We start from the raw sequence: 19,273 nt of genomic DNA on the forward strand, positions 1-19,273 counted from the left end.
GATATGGCATGTCTCCCTGCAGCAGGAGAGGACTGGACTTCAATATAGGCAATCTGTTTAAGTCATGTATTGCCTCAAGATAAAAGTACATCTTCTGATAAAACATGGTTATTTTGAAGCTTTCTGAGAGTACAGGGTTAACCTGTAATGATAGTATAAAGTAAGTCTTATAAGGAGTTCATATCCTAATTCCTAGCTTAGTTTGCTACAACTTTGAATGCTTTTATTAAAAGGAATGATGACTGGAATTCAGAGCTTTGTTTACAGTATTCAGATACCTCTGATGATTGTATTAGGGAATCAGTTGAAATGTGTGAGTTTACCGTTCAAATAGCAAAAGGCACCTTTCTTGAAAGGAAATTTGAGCTGTGTGAGCCAGACAAGACTTTGGAAATACCTGAAGAATATACTGCTGACTATGTTGTACCAATAAATGCATGTTAAATTGGGATGTAATTTATTTAAGATAATTGTGGGATATGTATATTGTTCTTAAAATATATTTTTTTCTTGTTTAAAACATCTAGCTTTTTTTCTTCTTTTAAGACTGTGAGCCAGAAGAGCTAACTGACTGGTCTATGGATGAGAAATGTTCTTTTTGTAATTTACACAAAGAAACAGTCAGTGTAAGTATGAACACGATACCAAGCATGACTACCAAACACCTAGTTTTTTTGTATGAAAGTAAGAATCTGAGAATTGCTTTCTGCAAATATATTTTAATACTGCATTTTAACTCATGATAGTTTGGCTGTGAGAGGGGAGTGAGGTGATTTGCTTTTGTCATTTTAGTGGTTATTTTTCACTCTGTAGCTCAATTTTATTGTGTATTGTACTATCAGTAGGCTAACTGCTAAAAGACATAATCTTCATATGTCTTCTAGGATCGTGCATCAGTTATCGGTTCTTCACAGTCATCGCCTACAGAGGAACTGTCATCTCAGGGCCAGTCCAACACTGATAAGATTGAATGCCAAGCAGAAAACTATCTAAATGCACTCTTTCGAAAGAAAGGTAATAAAAGCATGTCTTTTATATTGAGAGATTACACAAATCTGGGAAGAATCAAATTATTTAAGTTAGATTTTGATTAAGTATTTTGAATTTATCTACTGAATGCTGTTTTTCTTTTTTTCTTTTGTTTTCTTTAATCTTTTTCATTGCTTGCTTGAATCACCAAATGAAGCACTATGCTTATTTGCCATAGCTGTAAGTCATATAGCATTTTGTGTTACTGCCCTAAGACTCCTGTTCAGTGTATATATATATATGTATTTTTTTTACCATGAGCTGTTACTTTGTTTGCATGCTGCCCTCAGGTGCCATTCTCTGGAATTTTAGGCATTTAAACATTTTCTGTTTTTAAACTTCTGTTTTTCAGCAAGCAAACAGCATTTTAGATGAGAAAATGTATTTTACAGATTATAAAACATGATTTGGGATCTTCTGAAGCAAAAGCTGCTACTTCAAATACATCCAAGTCAGAAGTTGAAACTTCTTGTCAAAATATAGTATTTCAGTAGTAACTCAGTAATTATTTTACTACCCTTGTTCTTGGGCACTCAGCAAGTTACAGCAGTACATGAGTGACTGACAAGTCAGCTTGGTTCATGTAAGTTACTTAGTCACTCTCAACAGCAGCAAAAATACTTTTTGTCTTAAATTTCTTTGTAAGGAAGATGGATGCAGCTCTACTCAGTAACTTCAACTTTCACTCATTTTTCTTGGGTTTAGTACACATACTTAGGTCAAAATGCCTAAGTATGACTAGGATGACAACCCTCTCTTGTTCTAGCAAAGAACTAGTCTTCACCTAGATGGGGAAAAAACTCCAGAATTAATATTCTCACCTTCATCTTGCTGTAGGAGATAAGAGATTATTATGCCATTGAATCTGGTGTGAGTGGAATCTTTTTCTGTACGGGTAATCTCTCAGTTCAGCCTACATTTTGCCTAGGGCTTTAAAAAACTTTGAATGGAGTGCAACAGCATTTTGAGTCTGTCTTTGTTCCTTAGTTTTCTGTAAAACCAACTGTTTTCCATTCAAAATAGAATGTCTGGCCATCTCATTACTTCTGAAATTCCTAGTATATTTCCATCACAGGCCCAGTTGCATGCTGTTCTCCCTAGGCAGGTATTTTAATTCCTTCACATTTCTTCAAGTATCTTTTCTCAAATCTTTTCTTTGTCTTGATGTACAGTGTTTTTCAACATCCACCTGCTTTATATTTTTGTTGAAGATCGTGTCTCTTGATTCTTCTTGCAAGGAACTTCTATTGTGGGGGAAGTACAGCATGATGTGACCTCATTTTATCAGAATGAGCAGCTTCTGTGAATTTTTTCACAAAGAGCATTTGGCTTTTAGCATCTTCTTTAGTTGATTTTTTTAAATCTGCCAGATCAGTAATGCTGGATTAAAAAGGTTTTGTCTGTTGAAAAACAAAACCAAAATATTTTCTGATTGTTTTTGTGATTCTCTGAAGGACTTGTGTATTCTTGTGTAAGTGGCACTTTGTTGAAGAGTTCTCTAAGAATATTGCTCTGGTTCAGGTTCTGGCAAAGTTTAAGTTCTCCAAATTATGAGAAGTGAAAAGGAAAAAGAAACTTGTAGCTGCAAAGGGCATGTCAAACAAATTTATGATGTATTATAATAATTGTCTTGCCTTTGTAGGAGGAAGATTAAGACTTTTACTAGGAAGATCCTAAGTCTGTTTTCTGAATGCTTGCAGATTTTTGAGATCAGTTATTGTCCTTTTTTGAGCCAGAATATCACTGCATCCCTTTTTGTGATTTTACTTTTCAGTTAAGTTATCAACCCGGGAAAAAAGGAATAAAAAAACTTCAAGTAATTCTTTTGCTAAGGAACAGTTCTTACACCCAGCATTAAAACAGTAGCCCTTTCATTGTTTAAAAAAACCCACAATATTAAAAATATAGAGTTCTTGATTGGCTGTCTTTAAATTGGAGGTAACGCTTGTTTCACTTGTTTGGATTGCAAACTTACCAAGATCTCTCCCATGGGAATGACCTCCTGGGGCAGCAGGGAAGGACTGTAAGGAATCTTTATTCCTGAGGAGGAAGGAGCAGCAGGAACCACCAGCCTGTGAACTGACTCTAAACCCCATCCCCTGTCCCCCTGTGCTGCTGGGGGGAAGGAGGGAGAGAAACCAGGAACAAAGGGATTTGGGCCTGGGAAGAAGGGAGGGGTGGGGTAACATAAGCAAGCAGAGCTCTTTGTGTTGTCTCTGTCCTGTGTGTGTTTGATTAGTGTGAAATTAAATTAGTGTTTTTCCCCAAGTTGAGTCTGTTTTGCCTGGGACCTTAATCGGTGAGGAACCCTCCTTGTCCTTTGCCTCAAACCTTGAGGTTTGTCCTCCTCATCCGAGTGTGTGTGAGCTAAATGAGCAGCCATGTGGCTGTTCCTTTTGTTGTGTTGTCCCAAACCACAACAATTAATAATTTCAAGAAACCTATTTTGTCCTTTCAAAATCTGAAAGGTTTTGTGTAAGAACTGAGAACTCTGTCACAGCTTGTGCAGTGAACTTCTATTGCATCCTTGCTATTCCTCTTCCTCAAATTCGTAAGGAAAGAATGTTTAGCAGGATTTCAGCTGCTTTCTTAGGAAAGTAACACATACTTTGAGTTTACTGCCTGCCAGCATTACTGTCTTCACTTCTGAATTTCTTGGTAATTTTCAACTATGCTTAATAAAATCCTTAGAGATATGCGTGTATATAAAGTAATGAAAACTACCATCTGAGTAGAAGAAGGAAAAATATTGAATGTTTACAAGAGCGGAAAAGTAGAGTAAACTTGGCCCCTATTCCCTCTGTTTGTTGATCAGCCAATTAAGCAAAACTAGTCATGATACATGGGCCAGAATAAATTGCTGTATTCTGTTTTTAAGTTGCTGGTCATCTGACAGTGAGCTGGATGAGTTTACAGGTAGAAATGAGAATGTTATTGGGGCAGTTTGATGCCTGGTAAGGTGGGGTAGTTATAGAAAAGGTGGCATTTTTTTGAGAAGGGAAGAGCTGAAGTGAATACAGGAAATGTGCAATAAGCAACCAAGTTTTCTTAGATTTGCTACTCACCCAGCAGGATTGGAAGATACAAGAAAAGGGCTGCAGTATTGTATCAGAGGAAAAATTAAGTTACTATTTTGACTTTTTAATGACTTATTTTTTCTTCAAGAAATGGAATACTACTGCAGGACACTGTTTTGGCAGCTTTTAACTTCTTGTCGATTGTCCTGCCAAATTTGAGTAATTACAAGGTGTTACAGTATGTAACCTGAGGAAATTTTAATCCTAAATGTTAGCTTTGAATTAAATAAGTCATTGCAATTTGTAATAATTACACATCACCTTTATTACTGCCTTCTCTTGCATTCTGTCTAATCTTCACAATCACAGCAGAAAATACCAGGTTATGTGATTCAAACATCATTTAGTCTTTTTTATTTTAAGATGTCTTATTAGGTCATACAAAGTATATCTGGTGCCATCTGCTGATAATAATAAAGAAATATTTGCTAGAAATACTAAGCTCTGAAACCTAATACCCCAAAATACATTAAATTACATGTGAAAATGTAATATGACTAATTACGAATTTCCTATGTGTAGTGAAACTTTACCACTATGAACTTAAAATTACAGGTCTCTGAATTGCATACTTGTATAATAATACAGATTTACAGCCATTGAAAGTAAGTAATTAGACTTGATTACACTTGATGTACTGCCTTTATTCTTTTATAGGGAGTATTTTCTTTAGTATAAATTTTATGAGCAAAAAATGAATCCTTTGGTATTCCACATAGGTCAAAAGATTACTTTGCTCCTAATGGAAAAGTGAGCTTCTCCTGCAAGTGTCTAAAGGCAGTTCGTACTTGGATATTAGCAGTGTAAAGAGTTCAAAATGGAATAGAAAGGCAATAAAATCCTGGCAGTTCTGAAAGTTTCTTCTTGCAGTTTTATAATAGAGTGGGGTATGGTGATTAATGAGCAGAAATTTGAGGCTGTTGTGTTTTCCGGCTAATGGGAGGAGTCTCTTGTGCTCTATGATCTTTTGCTTTTTAAAGACATGGATCATGCCTGGGTGTAAAATACCTTTCCCATTTTCACTGATGATCACTTGTTGTCCAAAAGTCTTTAAAGTTTTTCTTAGGTGCATGCAACAAACTGGTTCCTCTGTATAAGCAGGGTCATTCCAAACCAGGTATCTGGTACGCTATTCACAGCTGATGATGTTTCTTCTTTTCATTTTTCATTATTTTCTTGGTTACTGATGGTCAGGTTTTTGTTTGCCTGTGTTTGGGTTTGGTTGTGTTGGTTCATGGGTTAGTTTTATAAGCTAAGCTATTTGTCAGTAGTTTTTCATGTCTACAAGTGCTCTTCCCCTGCCATGCATGCACTTGCTTCTATTCCTAAATAACTATTCCATCTTGTTCTCTTGTTATTTTTGCAGATGCATTACCATTTTTACACCTGTTGCCTTACTGCTCCAATATCTTCTGTTGAATTTTTTCTTTCCCTGTGTGTCTGTAAGATGATAAAATTCCAGTTGAACAAGTATCGGTTTCATTATTTAGGAGTTGGGAAATACCAATAAACAAAGAATACTGGTTCCTGGGTGTTCTGTGATGGAGAGAGAAACTTTTCTTTGTAGATCCCCTCCATCATTTAGAATTTCTTCGCATACCTCTCATCTTGAAACTCAATTTTAGAGATTTTGGCAGAGATCTGGCTGAAAGATTCTCAGGAGATAGAGCTTCAAGCATGAGCAGACTTGTTTTGTCACATGTTACATAAGGTGTCTTGAAGCCAAGATGTCTAGCATATACTTAGTTGTTGAAAAGGTTGGAGCTTCACCTTTTCTCAAAGCAATACTGAAAAGCCAACCAAGAGATACAAACAACAAGCATCTGCACAATCAAGTCTCCTCTTGTGCTTTAGATAGCAGATTGCATGCATGCCTGTTTGTAATTCCTTGCAATACTTTGGTGAAAGTGAATTCTCAAATTGGAATAGGTTTTGAATAAAACTGAAACAACTAAAAAAAAAAAAAATCTTCTGTGCATTAATCTTAAGCTTGAGCAGCATTCTTTGGTCTGTCTTGGTGGTCATTTACTTTCCAGTAGATGGTTACAGCTTCGTTGCCATAAAGTTCTTGAGCAAATACACAGTGTGATCCTCCAAACTACCTACTAGCAAATTTACACTTCGCATGCGAACATCTAACCTATCCAGTCCTTGTGAGTTTCTGTGCTTCTATGAAAACAAAACAATCTATTCTGTTTCAGACTAATTTAAGTATCCTAGTAACTACTCCTGTGTCCATTGGCATTTATTTCTGGGAATCAAGACTAACTTATAAACTAATTATTTTGTGTCACATTAACGTTTACTTTAAATCTTGAAATCCCTGTTCCTTCTTGATGAAGTCTCTTCCACTCATTACCTATGAACTCAAGGGTGGACAGTGGTTAAAACATTGAAAAGGATAGTTTTGTTTTATGTGTGTAAAGTTGAAGGAAAGAAGGGCTAGTGAAATGAGTACTACTACTGCCCAAGAACATAGGGTTTTGGGTATGGATAATTGTGCTTGTCTTGTGAAGCAAAGTATTGCATTAATGTGTAACAACTTAATGGAGTTTCTTAATTACATTGCTTTTTATGCAAAGTTACATCTTTATTTTGTTGATCTTTCTGGTACTCTATACTAGGTTTCTTAGTGATTCACAAATGTAGCCTCAGCTACTCTTGTTTAGTAACAGGTTTAGCTTTTTTTCTGGCTGACAGATAACATTAATATAAAGCCAAAAGTGTAATGTTTAATCCATTTTTATTTTGTGTTTTTAAAATGAAACACTTTGTTCCATGGAAGAAAATCTACTGTTGCATACACAAAAAATAGGATGCATACAGTTTAAAATAAGAAATAGAGCTTTTCTCCTAAATGTTTTGAGAATGTAATGAAAATGTCCTGAAAACCCTGCAAGATTTTACAATAAAAATTTAAACTTAGTAATAAAACTCAATTGCTTGTGTTGCTAGATGTATGGGACATTTCAAGTAGCATCATACCAGTTTTGAAATTGCAAGCCTGAATCTACAATGGGGTTATAATTAATACAGAGAGGAATTATTTTTTTTCTGATCAAAAGTCCATTCTGTGTTAGGAAAATGACTAAACTATAGAATTCCACTTTTAAATTAATTATTTTTGTTATAGTTGTTCTTTTAAAGTAACTTATGTATTATTTATAGCTTTATTTAACTTTCACTGGTTTTACTCCAAATTCATTTTCAAAACTGAAAATTAACAGCCTGCAATTTAAGGCTCAACTTATTTACCAACAATAAATACAGATTTTGACTCGCATACTTGCATTATTTATCTAGTCATATAGTTTGACTTGCATGTTAAAACGGAGGGGAATAAGGTAAAAATCAGTCGTGTGCTAAACATATTTTTCCAAGTGACCTCCAGTCAGGAATGCTCATAAGAAAAAGTTACTAGACATCTAAATTAATGTTTTCCTTCTATGTATACTTAGTACAGACTTTTACTGTGCTTATAGAAAGTACTTATTTAAAGAAAAGTAATTAAGTTTTAATACATGTTGCCTGTGTTGTTTTTTATTCCTAGATCTTCCTCAGAACTGTGATCCTAACATTCCCCTAGTTGCTCAGGAATTAATGAAAAAAATGATCCGTCAGTTTGCAATTGAGTATATTTCAAAAAGTAGCAAAATTCAAGAGAACAGAAATGGTTCATCGTTTGAACCAAGTCTGATATGTAAAAGTATCCAAATGAACCAAACGGAAAACTCCCTTCAGGAAGAACAGGATAGCCCTCTAGACCTCACTGTGAATCGAACTCAAGAACAGAATACTCAGCAAGGTAAATTTCTATATTTCTTTGTGGGGTTTTGTTTGTTTGTTTTGTTTTGGTTTTTTTTTTAATTAAAAATATTGGTATGTTTTGTTTTTCCAAAGTAGTAATCAGTATATTGGAAAAAAAAAGTTATCCTGTGTGGTTAAAATAAGGTGGAAGGAAAACTTGCACTGCATCAACTGAACACTTAAAGAAAATGCACACACTTTCCTTTAAACACTAGGAAAAATGGTAAGAGAACTGTAATATTAAAAAAAGCCACCACCCCCCAAAAATAACACTCTACAAACAGTAAACCAACTCCAGCTAAAATGATTTTCCATATTACATGTTAGTAGATAAATATTCTCATTTCTGAGTGCCTGTGTCAAATTTTAAGCAGCATCAAAATTTCTCACCTTTAGAATACTGAAACTAAGTAATCTCATTTGTGTCTGTCGCAGGTAATAGTGATTCAAGGTTTTGTAAAGGAAACGGCAGTTACGAAGCCTTCGGAGAAAAAGATATTGAAATTTCAGAAAGCAAACGTCATACTGTCTGTGTCAGGCCCTTTGACCCTTTGATTCTTGAAACACAAATGTATTAGAACAGTGGAAAGAGATTAATTTGGGAGGAAGTTGCCATACTTTGTGTCTTGATCATTATAAATCAAAGCAACTGTCTTAATTGAGAGTAAAGCTAGAAAAAGAAAGTCTGTCTCACTATCATTTACTAAAAGGAAATAATTTCTTTGCCTTGAGGAATATTTCTATCCAAAACCGATAACAGTATAATATAAAGAGTTTTGGACTTTGAACTTGATTTGGACTAGCTGCAATTTTCAGGAGGGACTCGTGCAACTGAAAGCAGCGGGAAAAGCAGCTTTTGTCTTTTACAGACACATGGCTCCATGTTAATCCAATAAACAATACTGCAGACGAGAGTTTACCTGTATGCCATTTACTGTATTAAAAACGTTAAAAGAAGGTAGAACTGCAGAATTAAGTTGTTTTTTAAAATGTACATTGGTCAGAATAAAAGCAGGTTTTGTATGTTTGTACTTAATGATGCAGTCTTTAATTAGGTGGCACATTTTTTGGGTGGGAAAAGGGAGGAGGAATTCTGACATGGATTTAACTTACTAAACACCTATTCTAGATTAATTTTTAAACATCCCTTCTCTTTGACTGCAGAAACATTAAGAAATTGTGGAATTCCTTCTTTTTTTTTGTTTGGTCAGCAGAAACCCATTCATGTTTGGGTTTAATCTTGTGCAGTTTAAATCCTTAGAAAATATCTGCAATGTTTTGACATAAGTCTGCTATGGATAAATGACAGATCTTAAAGATTTATAAGTGGCCAGGCTGAAGCAGGTTTCTTTTGTGAGGGTAATAAAAAGTATGTTCCTGATATCAGCGCTATAGCCTGTTGCTTACTTCAGCCGCTGATTGTAAGTAATAACTATCTTAAAATGTCTGTGAGGGAGCAAAGTCCCCAAAGATAACTTCTTGTTCTTCTTAGACTTCAGTTGTGAGAGGAAGGAATAAGCTTTATTTACCAGATCACTGGAAGCATTTTTATTTTCTTTTTGCACTGATCAGAGCCAAGCAAAGTGTTACGTCAATAGTGAAAAAAGATTCTGCCACTGAAGGTGCCTGGATCTTAATTCAGGAATGCTGCTTACTTTTGTCATGTATCTGTCTGCCATCTCAAAAAATATTTGGGTCTGACACTTCCAGACCTGGTAGCCCTGTGTCTTAGGCTTATGTGGCAAGGTTTTGGTAGTTGGAGAGGCTGCAGTGGTGGCATCTCTGAGAAGAGGACAGCAACTGCACTGTCCAGCTCTGTGAAGGACCTACAACAAGCTAAAAAGAAGCACACTGGTGAGGTTCGTGGTGCCTCTGAAAACAGATAAGGAAGAGTTGATCATTCAGGTTGCTGAGCAAAGTGACTTAAAAGGAGCAGAAGTATAAGCTGTACAACTAAATAATCTGAGAAGGCTGCTAATTTAGCTACTCAAGCTTGGTCTTATTGCTGTATCTTTTAGGAACAATGATAGTGTGTAAACATAGCAGAAAAATGCACGAGAGTTTGCATAAATTTCTTTGTTCCATCAGAGACTGGAAGACATCAGAAGGTAGCTGGCAATGTGTGACATTTTGCTGCATGAACTTCTTATGGCTACCCTTTAGCTCTGTCATTGTTCTTGGCTATTATTGAAGTAGCAGGAAAAATAAGGATACCCCAAGTCAAAAATTCTGTTTAAATGATTTAAAATAGCATTTTATTATCCAGTTGAACAATGGGCATGTGATTTCACAAAAATCTGTAGCAAAATACAGATTTCTGAATAGTGTTCTAGAATTTGGAAACAATTTTTGGAAAGTGGTTTCATATCTCTTGAAAATACACACTGAAGTTAGTATAACAATGGGAATCACAGCATTTGTGGCCTCATTGGCTTTGTTCAGGGCTGTTGAAATAATTCCAAACACTTAAAAACCTACTTTTTATTTTCTTAATATACTCTTCTTACCATATGTAATGGAGAAAATACTATACTTTATACTATGCTTATTGAAGATATACGTGCTATGTTCCCAAAGACTAATGATATGAGATCTAAATATAGTCAATAAATGGTTTAATAATTCTGCATGCAAAGGTCACCCTAAAAAGGTATATTTCTGAGAGAAGTAGTGATTTATTTCTTTCTTGGCTACCTGGTGGCTAACAGCCAAGCTCTGTGTAGCACACTCAACTAGCTTCCCTCTCAATGGCACAGTGGGAAAAAAATAGGAAGGTAAGGGCATGGTCATTTCTTACTGCTTGCTATCATGGGCAAAACATACTCTGCTTGGGGAAAATTAACTTAAATTATTACCTATTAAATAAAAGACACATTACGTTACAACATTACCTTTCCTCCTCCTTTTCCCACACCCAGCTTGATTCCAGGTTTCTTTATGGCCACCACCATGCCTGTGGGATGTCCAGACTGTACCTATTGGCTTCTCTCTGCCATTGAGCTTCCCTCTGCTGTTTTCTCATTATTTTCTCCCCTTTTTCCATCTGGTAATTTTTGCCCTTTTTAAAGTGTTTTCCCAGAGGTTCTGTCCAGATACCTGGTGGGCTGAGTCGTGCACTGCAGCAGGTCTGTTGGAACCAGCTAAACCAGTCAGGCACAGGGCAGCCTTGCCATGGACACCTAGTATATAGCCACACAATTTTCATCTTTCAGTTTTTCATTGTACAAAATAGCACGAGGCCTGTTAAAAGGGACAGTCAGAGCAATAGTTAAGAATTAATAAAAAGCGTTCTTACTGGCAGTTCTCTGAAAACATTGTCTCCATGTGCAGCAGCAGAGAAAATAGCCAGCAAAAGGCAAGGCATCATCAGGAAGGCCATTGAAGACAAGACAGTGTCATTTTGTGGCTATGAAAAACCTTGTTAAGGTTTACCACAGTATGATGGATACAGTAAAGGAAGAGTTGCTTACTAAATCTCACTGTATTAAAACTAGGCAGAGATGGCTGAAACTTCTTTAGAAGAGAAAAACAGATATGGGGCAGCTTTTGCACAGCAGTTTTTGAACATCAGGAGCTGCTGTGACAGCAGCAAAAGACAACAAATTCAAAACAAAAAAGACAACAATTCAAAAAGACAACTTCCCAGCTAAAAGGGAAGTTGGGGGAAAGAAAAAGGCTAAGGAAACTAATGCTAGAGTAGCCAGTGAGGTATCTCTGAGGTCCTCAATCCAATGATAGCATGTACTGGGAGAGCAAGAGAGGCATAAAATGCAGATAGTGGCCAGGCTGATGTGCTCTCCCACACTAGGAGAAGACTTTTTTTCTCACACCTGGAGGCTGAGGATTGGTTAGAATAGACTGTCTGACCTACTGAGGCTGTTGATAATAGTGAGAGGTTTCCTGAAACCCAGAAAGAAAAAAGTTTGCTGCAATCAATGCAGAAATACCAGCTGTAGGAACTCAAGGGTGACCCATGCAGTTTCTGTTCCTTGCTGTTCTTCCCGTTTCTTTAGCATCACTAGTCTGGAGGAGTTTCAAGTGATTGTAATCCTGATTATTTTGAAGATTGTCTCTGATCACACTTAGTTGTATCTTCATATTGCTGCTTTGATGATTTGGTGCTGAATGGCAAAGGCCAGAGGTTGAGCTATTTGTTTGGAGATCAAAATAATTTAATTTGCACAGAAATAACTTTATTAGAAGGCTGTGAGCAGCAGACCTGAAAAACTTCTAATAATATTTTCTGTATTTCCCCGTGTTGCTTAGTATTGTTCATGAAGACTGTCGTCATGTAGTCATGGCTTCAGTCAAAGAGTGGAAGTAATTCCATGTCTTATTAAAACCATATTCCAAAATGTTGGGTTTTTTTATTTGTTTCTGATGTAATTTAGTTCTCATCCAGAATTCTTGTCTCAATACCTATTTTGAGTGCTATGACAGAAATAATACCAAGTTCTGCCTTGGTTTAAAATAAATATTTCTACCTTGCAGGTAACTGGTTTTCAAGATTCGTTGTTCATCTCTAGGATGCTTCTTTACAAACTTTTTAGTCTTGTACCTAATGAACCAAAGTGAATGTCTCTACAATGTATGTGTACATACATACATTCATTTCACTAGGTGGCATTTCATTATGTGTTAAAGCTTTCTAACCAATGCTGTCATTTTCCTACCAGTTGTAGAGGCTTCTTTCTTATAATAATAATTGATACTATTACAAAGCAGGAATATCTACCAAAATCAGGAGCTACTGGATATTCTTAATGAATCTTTATGACTTGTCAGCTCTTTCTGCATCAGTTTTGGGCATTTTGTGTTGTTTGGTTTCTTGGGTTTTTTTGTTTGTTTGGGCTTTTTTGTTTAGTTTGAGTGAAATCAGTGAATAAAGTAATTTCACGCACCAGACTGGTGTGTGGTGATTTCATCCGGTATTTTGTATGTATCTCAATTTTTTTGCGTGGCTGTCTTTATTAAGGATCATAGTCCTATAAAGTATTGTCTTCAGGGAGGTGTCATATACTTAAATTTCCTGTGTTAGAGGAACCAACTCCCTTGAATCTGAAGTGACTCTTCTGTTCTGCTCACCCTTTAGAAGCCCAAAATGTATCTAATTTTTTTTATTCAAGAGTCTGCGTTTTCAGTATTGTGTTCTATTCAGTTATTTTTCAACTTACTGGTGGCCTTGTGAAAGACTGGAAATGAAAATTATTTTGGTTAGATTTCATTATGGAATCTTTTGAGAATCTTTGAGTTTTGTTTGGGTTGGTTTTTTTCCAAAAATCTAGTTAGCTTCATTTTATTTTTCTTGTAGATTGGTTAGGGAGATTATTAGCTCTTCATAACTTGAGTTGTGAACTTTGAAGTAGTTTTTTCTTCAGTGACTTTGTCCAGTGATCTCTTCTAAACTTTTTTTATCATAGTGCCTATGACTATCAACTGAAGATGGAGAAACTGTTGTGAAAGGGAACACACAAACACTTAGAGACATGTACTCTGTATGACTGGCAGAAAACAACAGATGAAACCTGTGTGTTGCACAGGACTCAGGGTCATTGCAAGCTTAGATATTTGGAATGCTTTACAGATGGGTAGGCCAGATAACCTCTGTAGGATATTTCTGTATTGTTTTTTCCTTCTGGAATATCACTCAATTAGAAAGGTTAATTAACCATAATTAGTCCTTCCTTTAACTTTCTTAGGGTTAAGGAAGACTTTGAAAGGAATATATTCAGGAGAAAAGGAGCATCTTTCACAAGTGGCATATTTATAAGTATTTTTTCCCCTTATGCTGACCTATGATGTGACTTTTTCTCTCTTTACCTTTCTTCAAATAATACAAAATAGTTGGGGAAAAACAGTCAAAAATTGTTAAAACAGTCCAAAATAAATAGCTGGATGTGACTTTTACACAAAGCTCTATTTCTTTACAGTACTGCTATAAAGGAGAGTTAACCTAATGCTTTTTCTAACTTGTTATTTGAGTGTTGGCATTTGAACTATCTAGCCAATTCTTCATGTCTGCATCTGAGTGTGTGGGAAAATATACACAGATAATTGATGATTAGCAGTAATATGCAGTAACATGAAAATAACACTAATGTAAAAGGGCTAGCATAAGGTTTCTTGTGGAGTTGAATGTTGAGCTACATGTTGAAACTCAATATTGGATTCACAGAGCTCAGGCACACAAAACAGCTCAAGTTTGAAACAGAGAGCCAAGGAGGAAAGGTATGAAATTAAATATATATAGAGGATTTTATCTGTAATTGTGTTGTTAAAAAAAATAAAAACTTGAAAAAGTATTTTGGGTGCTAATTACTTTAATTTTCCATGTTATTAAATACTTTTTAAAGTGTGGTTTTCTGTTTCAATACTTAATAGACTTCAACAGCTGACTATAAGTCTTGAATCAAACATTTGTCAGTGGCTTAACAGAGAAGACTGTCACCCCAGTTTAAGTCTTTTAATTTCTCCAGTTTCATTATTATATATATGTGGGAGTGGCAGAGAGAATATAAATAAACGGTTAGAACCTTTAATACCATAGGTCTCCTGTGCTTAAACCTATACTGGGCTCAGGTTGTATTCCCAGTTACTGGGGTACTATTTTGTCATCTGGTAATATGATCTGGTCTCATAGGTGACCATGCTTTGAGCAGGAGGTTGGACTAGAGACCTCCTGAGATCCCTAGTAAGCCTAAATTATCCTGTAAGCCTATATAGTTAAGTCAGTTTTAACTTCAATATCGGACTTGTTTGTTAACAGTACATAAATATGGATTTATAAATAGTAATGTCAGGTGCATTTATTTGGCTGCCTTGAAAATAAACAGTACAATATATATGGATAAGGGATTTTTAGGAAAGCAGTCACATGTTCTTGTTTAAGGCAGATTCTTCTTTTATTATTTCTTAATTAGTTTATTTTTTCTTCAAAAAAGTTTTGTTCCAGGTCAAATATATAACCCATTTGTGGACAGCTGACATTGTTTAAAGGATAAGATGTCAGAAACTTGACAAGATAAAGTAACTGCTTAAAAATACATAGAAACATGTACACGATGTTTCTAACAAAATTTCTGAGATGAACTGCTATCACCACTGCTTGTTCTTTGCAGGGGATGGAGTGCTAGATCTCTCTACAAAGAAAAGCGCAAGGTTGGAAGAACCAAGACATGATCCATTGTGTTCTGAAAACTCAGTGTCTGGGTAAGCAATGTTTAGGACTCTCTACAGCTTATATAAAAGACAACCCAGGTTTCTCTGAAGTCAGGTTTTATGTTCATAACATATTTGTATATACTGACACACACATGTGGTTCCTATTTTGCTTTCAAATGAATTTTTGTCACTCATGAGTGTGTGTCTATGTATATATCATATGTTTCATTTGTCTTTTTTCCTTTTTTTCTGTTTAAAGAAAAGTTATCAGAACAATCACCAAACTTTAGTTCATGTTACTAAAAATGAACTTAAAATTGATTACATAACACATTAAAAGTAGTAGGATAGTAGAAGGAAATGTGAATATATTCTTTCAGACTTTATTTAGGAAGCTTCAATTTTGGACAAAAATGAGTATGTTAATATTTAGATTTAAAAATATTCTTCAACTAACATGAACAAGTTAAATGACTATTATGTATAATATTCCTTAATGCGAGCGAGAGCAAGCGCGTGAGAGAGAGAGCTCTTAATCACTGTACTTATACTTACATCATGGTTCTGACTATGGTGTGTGGTGGCAAATGGTTAAATTTCCTTGTTCAGCAAGAAAAGCGTTACTTTATCTGCTGAAAGCTGCCACAAAAGTAGTGAAATGCATTGTTTTCTTGGATTTTGTTATGCCCTTGGCATCCTCCCATCCACTAGCCACAGCAGGACCCTTTTTGTCACCTGTACGTCTTACCAAATAACTTACTGCAAATAGGGCTACTGCAGCTGTATTTGAATGATGTAAAATTGCATTTTATTAACTTGCTGATTTGAAGAAGCTTTAAAAAGAATACGACTTTGTAATTAGAGAGCTGTAAGTAGTAGTGGCTAGAAGTTTTTAAAACAGCTTTATTTTACCAAAATGGACTTGATGGTTACCTAGAGCACTTTATCTTACTGTTGTAGAAAGTCTAGTTTCGTGTAAGTCTGGGATGTTTGTGCGTAGTTATGTACTTATTGCTGCAAATTTTCTATGAGGGGGTTGACTCTTTTATTACTTGTTTAGCGGTAACGTCACGTTTCTACTAACAAAAACTCCTTCAGGATTTGGGTATTTAACGGAACTTTAATTGTATAATTAAAATTTATAACAGTGTTGCTCTGCAAGCATGCGAACAAGGAAATATAGCAAGCACATGAGAGTATTATCGAATACTGAGCTAGGATATAAAGTTCTTGGAAGGGCTGCTGTAGAAGCCACCGTATGATTTTTGACACACTGTCCTACCAGAACTGTAACATTTTGCTAGGAAAATCATTTAACTACCACATCTCAAAGGCTTAAAAGTATCAGAAGCAGTGATGTTACCGAAGCAAGGAGTATAATAAAGGAGTGGACCCTTCCCTTCCATAGCTGTGTGAGAGTCTCTCATACATCAGTTTACCATCGTTTCATTCCATCCATCCAGGAGACTACACAGACACAGAGAGGACTATGTGGAAAGAAGTGCTGAGTTTGCAGATGGTTTGCTCTCAAAAGCTTTGAAAGACATTCAGTCTGGAGCACTGGACATAAATAAAGCAGGCATACTTTATGGCATACCTCAAAAAACTTTACTTCTCCACTTAGAAGCCTTACCAGCAGGAAAGCCTGCACCTTTTAAAAACAAAACTCGAGATTTCAATGATAGTTATTCATTTAAAGACAGTAAAGAAACTTGTGCAGTCCTACAAAAAGTAGCCTTGTGGGCAAGAGCTCAAGCAGAGCGCACAGAAAAAAGTAAACTCAGTCTACTTGAAACCTCAGAATTAAAATTCCCAACAGCTTCCAGTTACCTCCACCAGTTAACTCTACAGAGAATGGTCACTCAATTTAAAGAAAAAAGTGAAAATCTACAATATGAAACTTCAAGTCCTACTGTACAATTAAAAATTCCTCAGCTAAGAGTAAGTTCTGTGTCCAAACCACAGTCTGATACTGCTGGTCTTCTGGATGTTATGTACCACGTTTCTAAAACCTCCTCAGTCTTAGAAGGATCAGCTCTTCAAAAATTGAAAAATATCCTCCCTAAACAGAACAAAATTGAATGTTCTGGACCCGTAACTCACTCAAGTGTTGACTCCTACTTTCTGCATGGGGACCTCTCTCCTTTGTGTCTTAATGCTAAGAATGGGACAATAGATGGAACCTCAGAAAATACAGAAGATAGTTTGGATCGTAAAGATAATAAGCAACCAAGAAAAAAACGTGGCCGCTATCGGCAGTATGATCATGAAATAATGGAAGAAGCAATTGCAATGGTAATGAGTGGGAAAATGAGTGTTTCCAAAGCACAAGGAATTTATGGGGTACCTCACAGCACTTTAGAATATAAAGTAAAAGAGAGATCTGGAACATTGAAGACTCCGCCGAAGAAGAAGCTCCGATTACCAGATACTGGCTTATTTAATATGACAGATTCAGGGACTGGCAGCTGCAAAAACAGTAGCAAGCCTGTGTAGAATAATTGTTAGAAAGTTGTTTTTTGTGTGTGTGTATGTATGTCTGTATACACACACTGTGTGAGAAGTACATACGCTCACTCTGACAGAAGACATGAAATTACACAGTTCAAAAACCACACACATGCCTTTTGAAAAATAGTTTTATTCAGGGTTTTCACTGTGGACAGAATTATAGAGTTGCTCACTTAATTCTGATAGTGTGTATTTAATATAATCCTTGTATAAATAGGTGAAAAGATTCAGGTTTTATTTAGTAGTCAATAGCATAAAGATGTTTTGGGAAAACAAGTATTTGTCATGTGAAGCATAATTTTTAATTGGTGAAGAACCACTCTACCCATTCAATAATCCATCTTATTACAGAAATACACAACCAAGGGTTAGCAGACTTTTGTACTTCACAGAATACTTGCAATAAATTGTAAGTTACTCGGATTATACAAATCAAGGGATGTTTTTTAAAAAGCTAGTTCCTTAAAAGGAGGTGGATTTGTGAAGTATTAGTAGGATATAGTACATCCTGTGAAAGGAAAAAAGTTCATCGTTACTTAAATATCCAATACAAGTAAGAAAAACATTTCATTACTAAAAATGTGTGTTTAGCAGGCATAAACTGCATTTTTTATAATTTTAAAAAAATTTTGTTGTTGGTTTAGAAATAAATTGGTGTTTACAAAGTGTACACTTATGACCTGAGAAATTACTGTAGTTATAGCATTATTAAATATTTAATAAGATGGAATACTAAGAGCATAAAATAATTTAAACTTTTAACATAATTTTCCTTTTTTTGTTTGACAAATAAGGTAACTTGTAAGGTTAAAAAAGAAAGTTGGAATGCATCTTAGAGCATGTTCATAATGTGCACAGAATGAGCTTGAGAATGGTTTGGGTTTGAGTTTTTTGTTGAAACGTGCTGGTTAGTTGATGTTATGACTACTTAAAGTTTATTTAAGGATTGTGTCACACTCCTATTGAAGAACCTCACTGTAACTGTAACGTATTTGCTGCTGTGACATTTCAAAACATTTTCAGTTGATCAAAATGAATACCAAGTTACATTATCATTTTGCTAATAACCAAATTTGCAGTTCAGGGTCTTGATAGAAATACAAATATTAAACAGTGATGCTGTTTTGAATTTTCAATAATATAAATTCTTTATAAATTTGGTAGTTAGAAGTTAGGCAGTTCACTTTAAATACTTAACTTTTAGTAGAATTTAAAGGAGACCAATTACGCTCATTTTGCAGTTTTTACATGAATTTCAAAGTATTCTTATTGGATTTTATATTATACTCAAATTTTTTGGTGTAATATCGCAAACTACATGTCTACATATGAAGAATGGGGGCTTGCTTCATAATTCAATACTGGACATCAGTGCCCTTTTCCTCTCTATTTTTTTCTGTATGCATCTCATTTGGCATAGAAAATATACTTTTCTCCAATTTTTATACATTTGATGCACACACTTCTTTTTTCCCCAGTTAAATTTGCATATGTATTGCTTTGTTATAAAAACATAACAGGACATTAGATACATATGGGTCACATGAGATAATTTGATTTTTAGATCAACTTGCCCTTAAATTCAGTGGAAAGCATACTGCAATACTGATGGCCAAATCCAGCCCATATTAGAGCTCCTAAAAATAGCAACTTCCATCTTAAAGCAGTATAATTCTGTGAAACTGCAC

General features: G+C 35.3%; 1 protein-coding gene across 1 annotated transcript in view; it reads left to right on the forward strand.

Moving 5' to 3' along the window:
- Positions 1-18,727, forward strand: part of LCORL (ligand dependent nuclear receptor corepressor-like) — a 25,497-nt gene extending 6,770 nt beyond the window's left edge. The window contains exons 2-6 of the mRNA XM_010003086.1: positions 547-626; positions 885-1,014; positions 7,657-7,911; positions 15,032-15,122; positions 16,538-18,727. Coding sequence (XP_010001388.1) covers positions 579-626; positions 885-1,014; positions 7,657-7,911; positions 15,032-15,122; positions 16,538-17,570 — 1,557 coding nt within the window. The 5' untranslated portion in view covers positions 547-578 and the 3' untranslated portion in view covers positions 17,571-18,727. The remainder of the gene's footprint in view (positions 1-546; positions 627-884; positions 1,015-7,656; positions 7,912-15,031; positions 15,123-16,537) is intronic.
- Positions 18,728-19,273: the final 546 nt, after the last annotated feature.

This window comes from Chaetura pelagica, unplaced genomic scaffold (assembly GCF_000747805.2).
Source record: "Chaetura pelagica isolate M959 unplaced genomic scaffold, ChaPel_1.0 scaffold147, whole genome shotgun sequence".
In the NCBI taxonomy this organism is placed as follows: Eukaryota; Metazoa; Chordata; class Aves; order Apodiformes; family Apodidae; genus Chaetura; species Chaetura pelagica.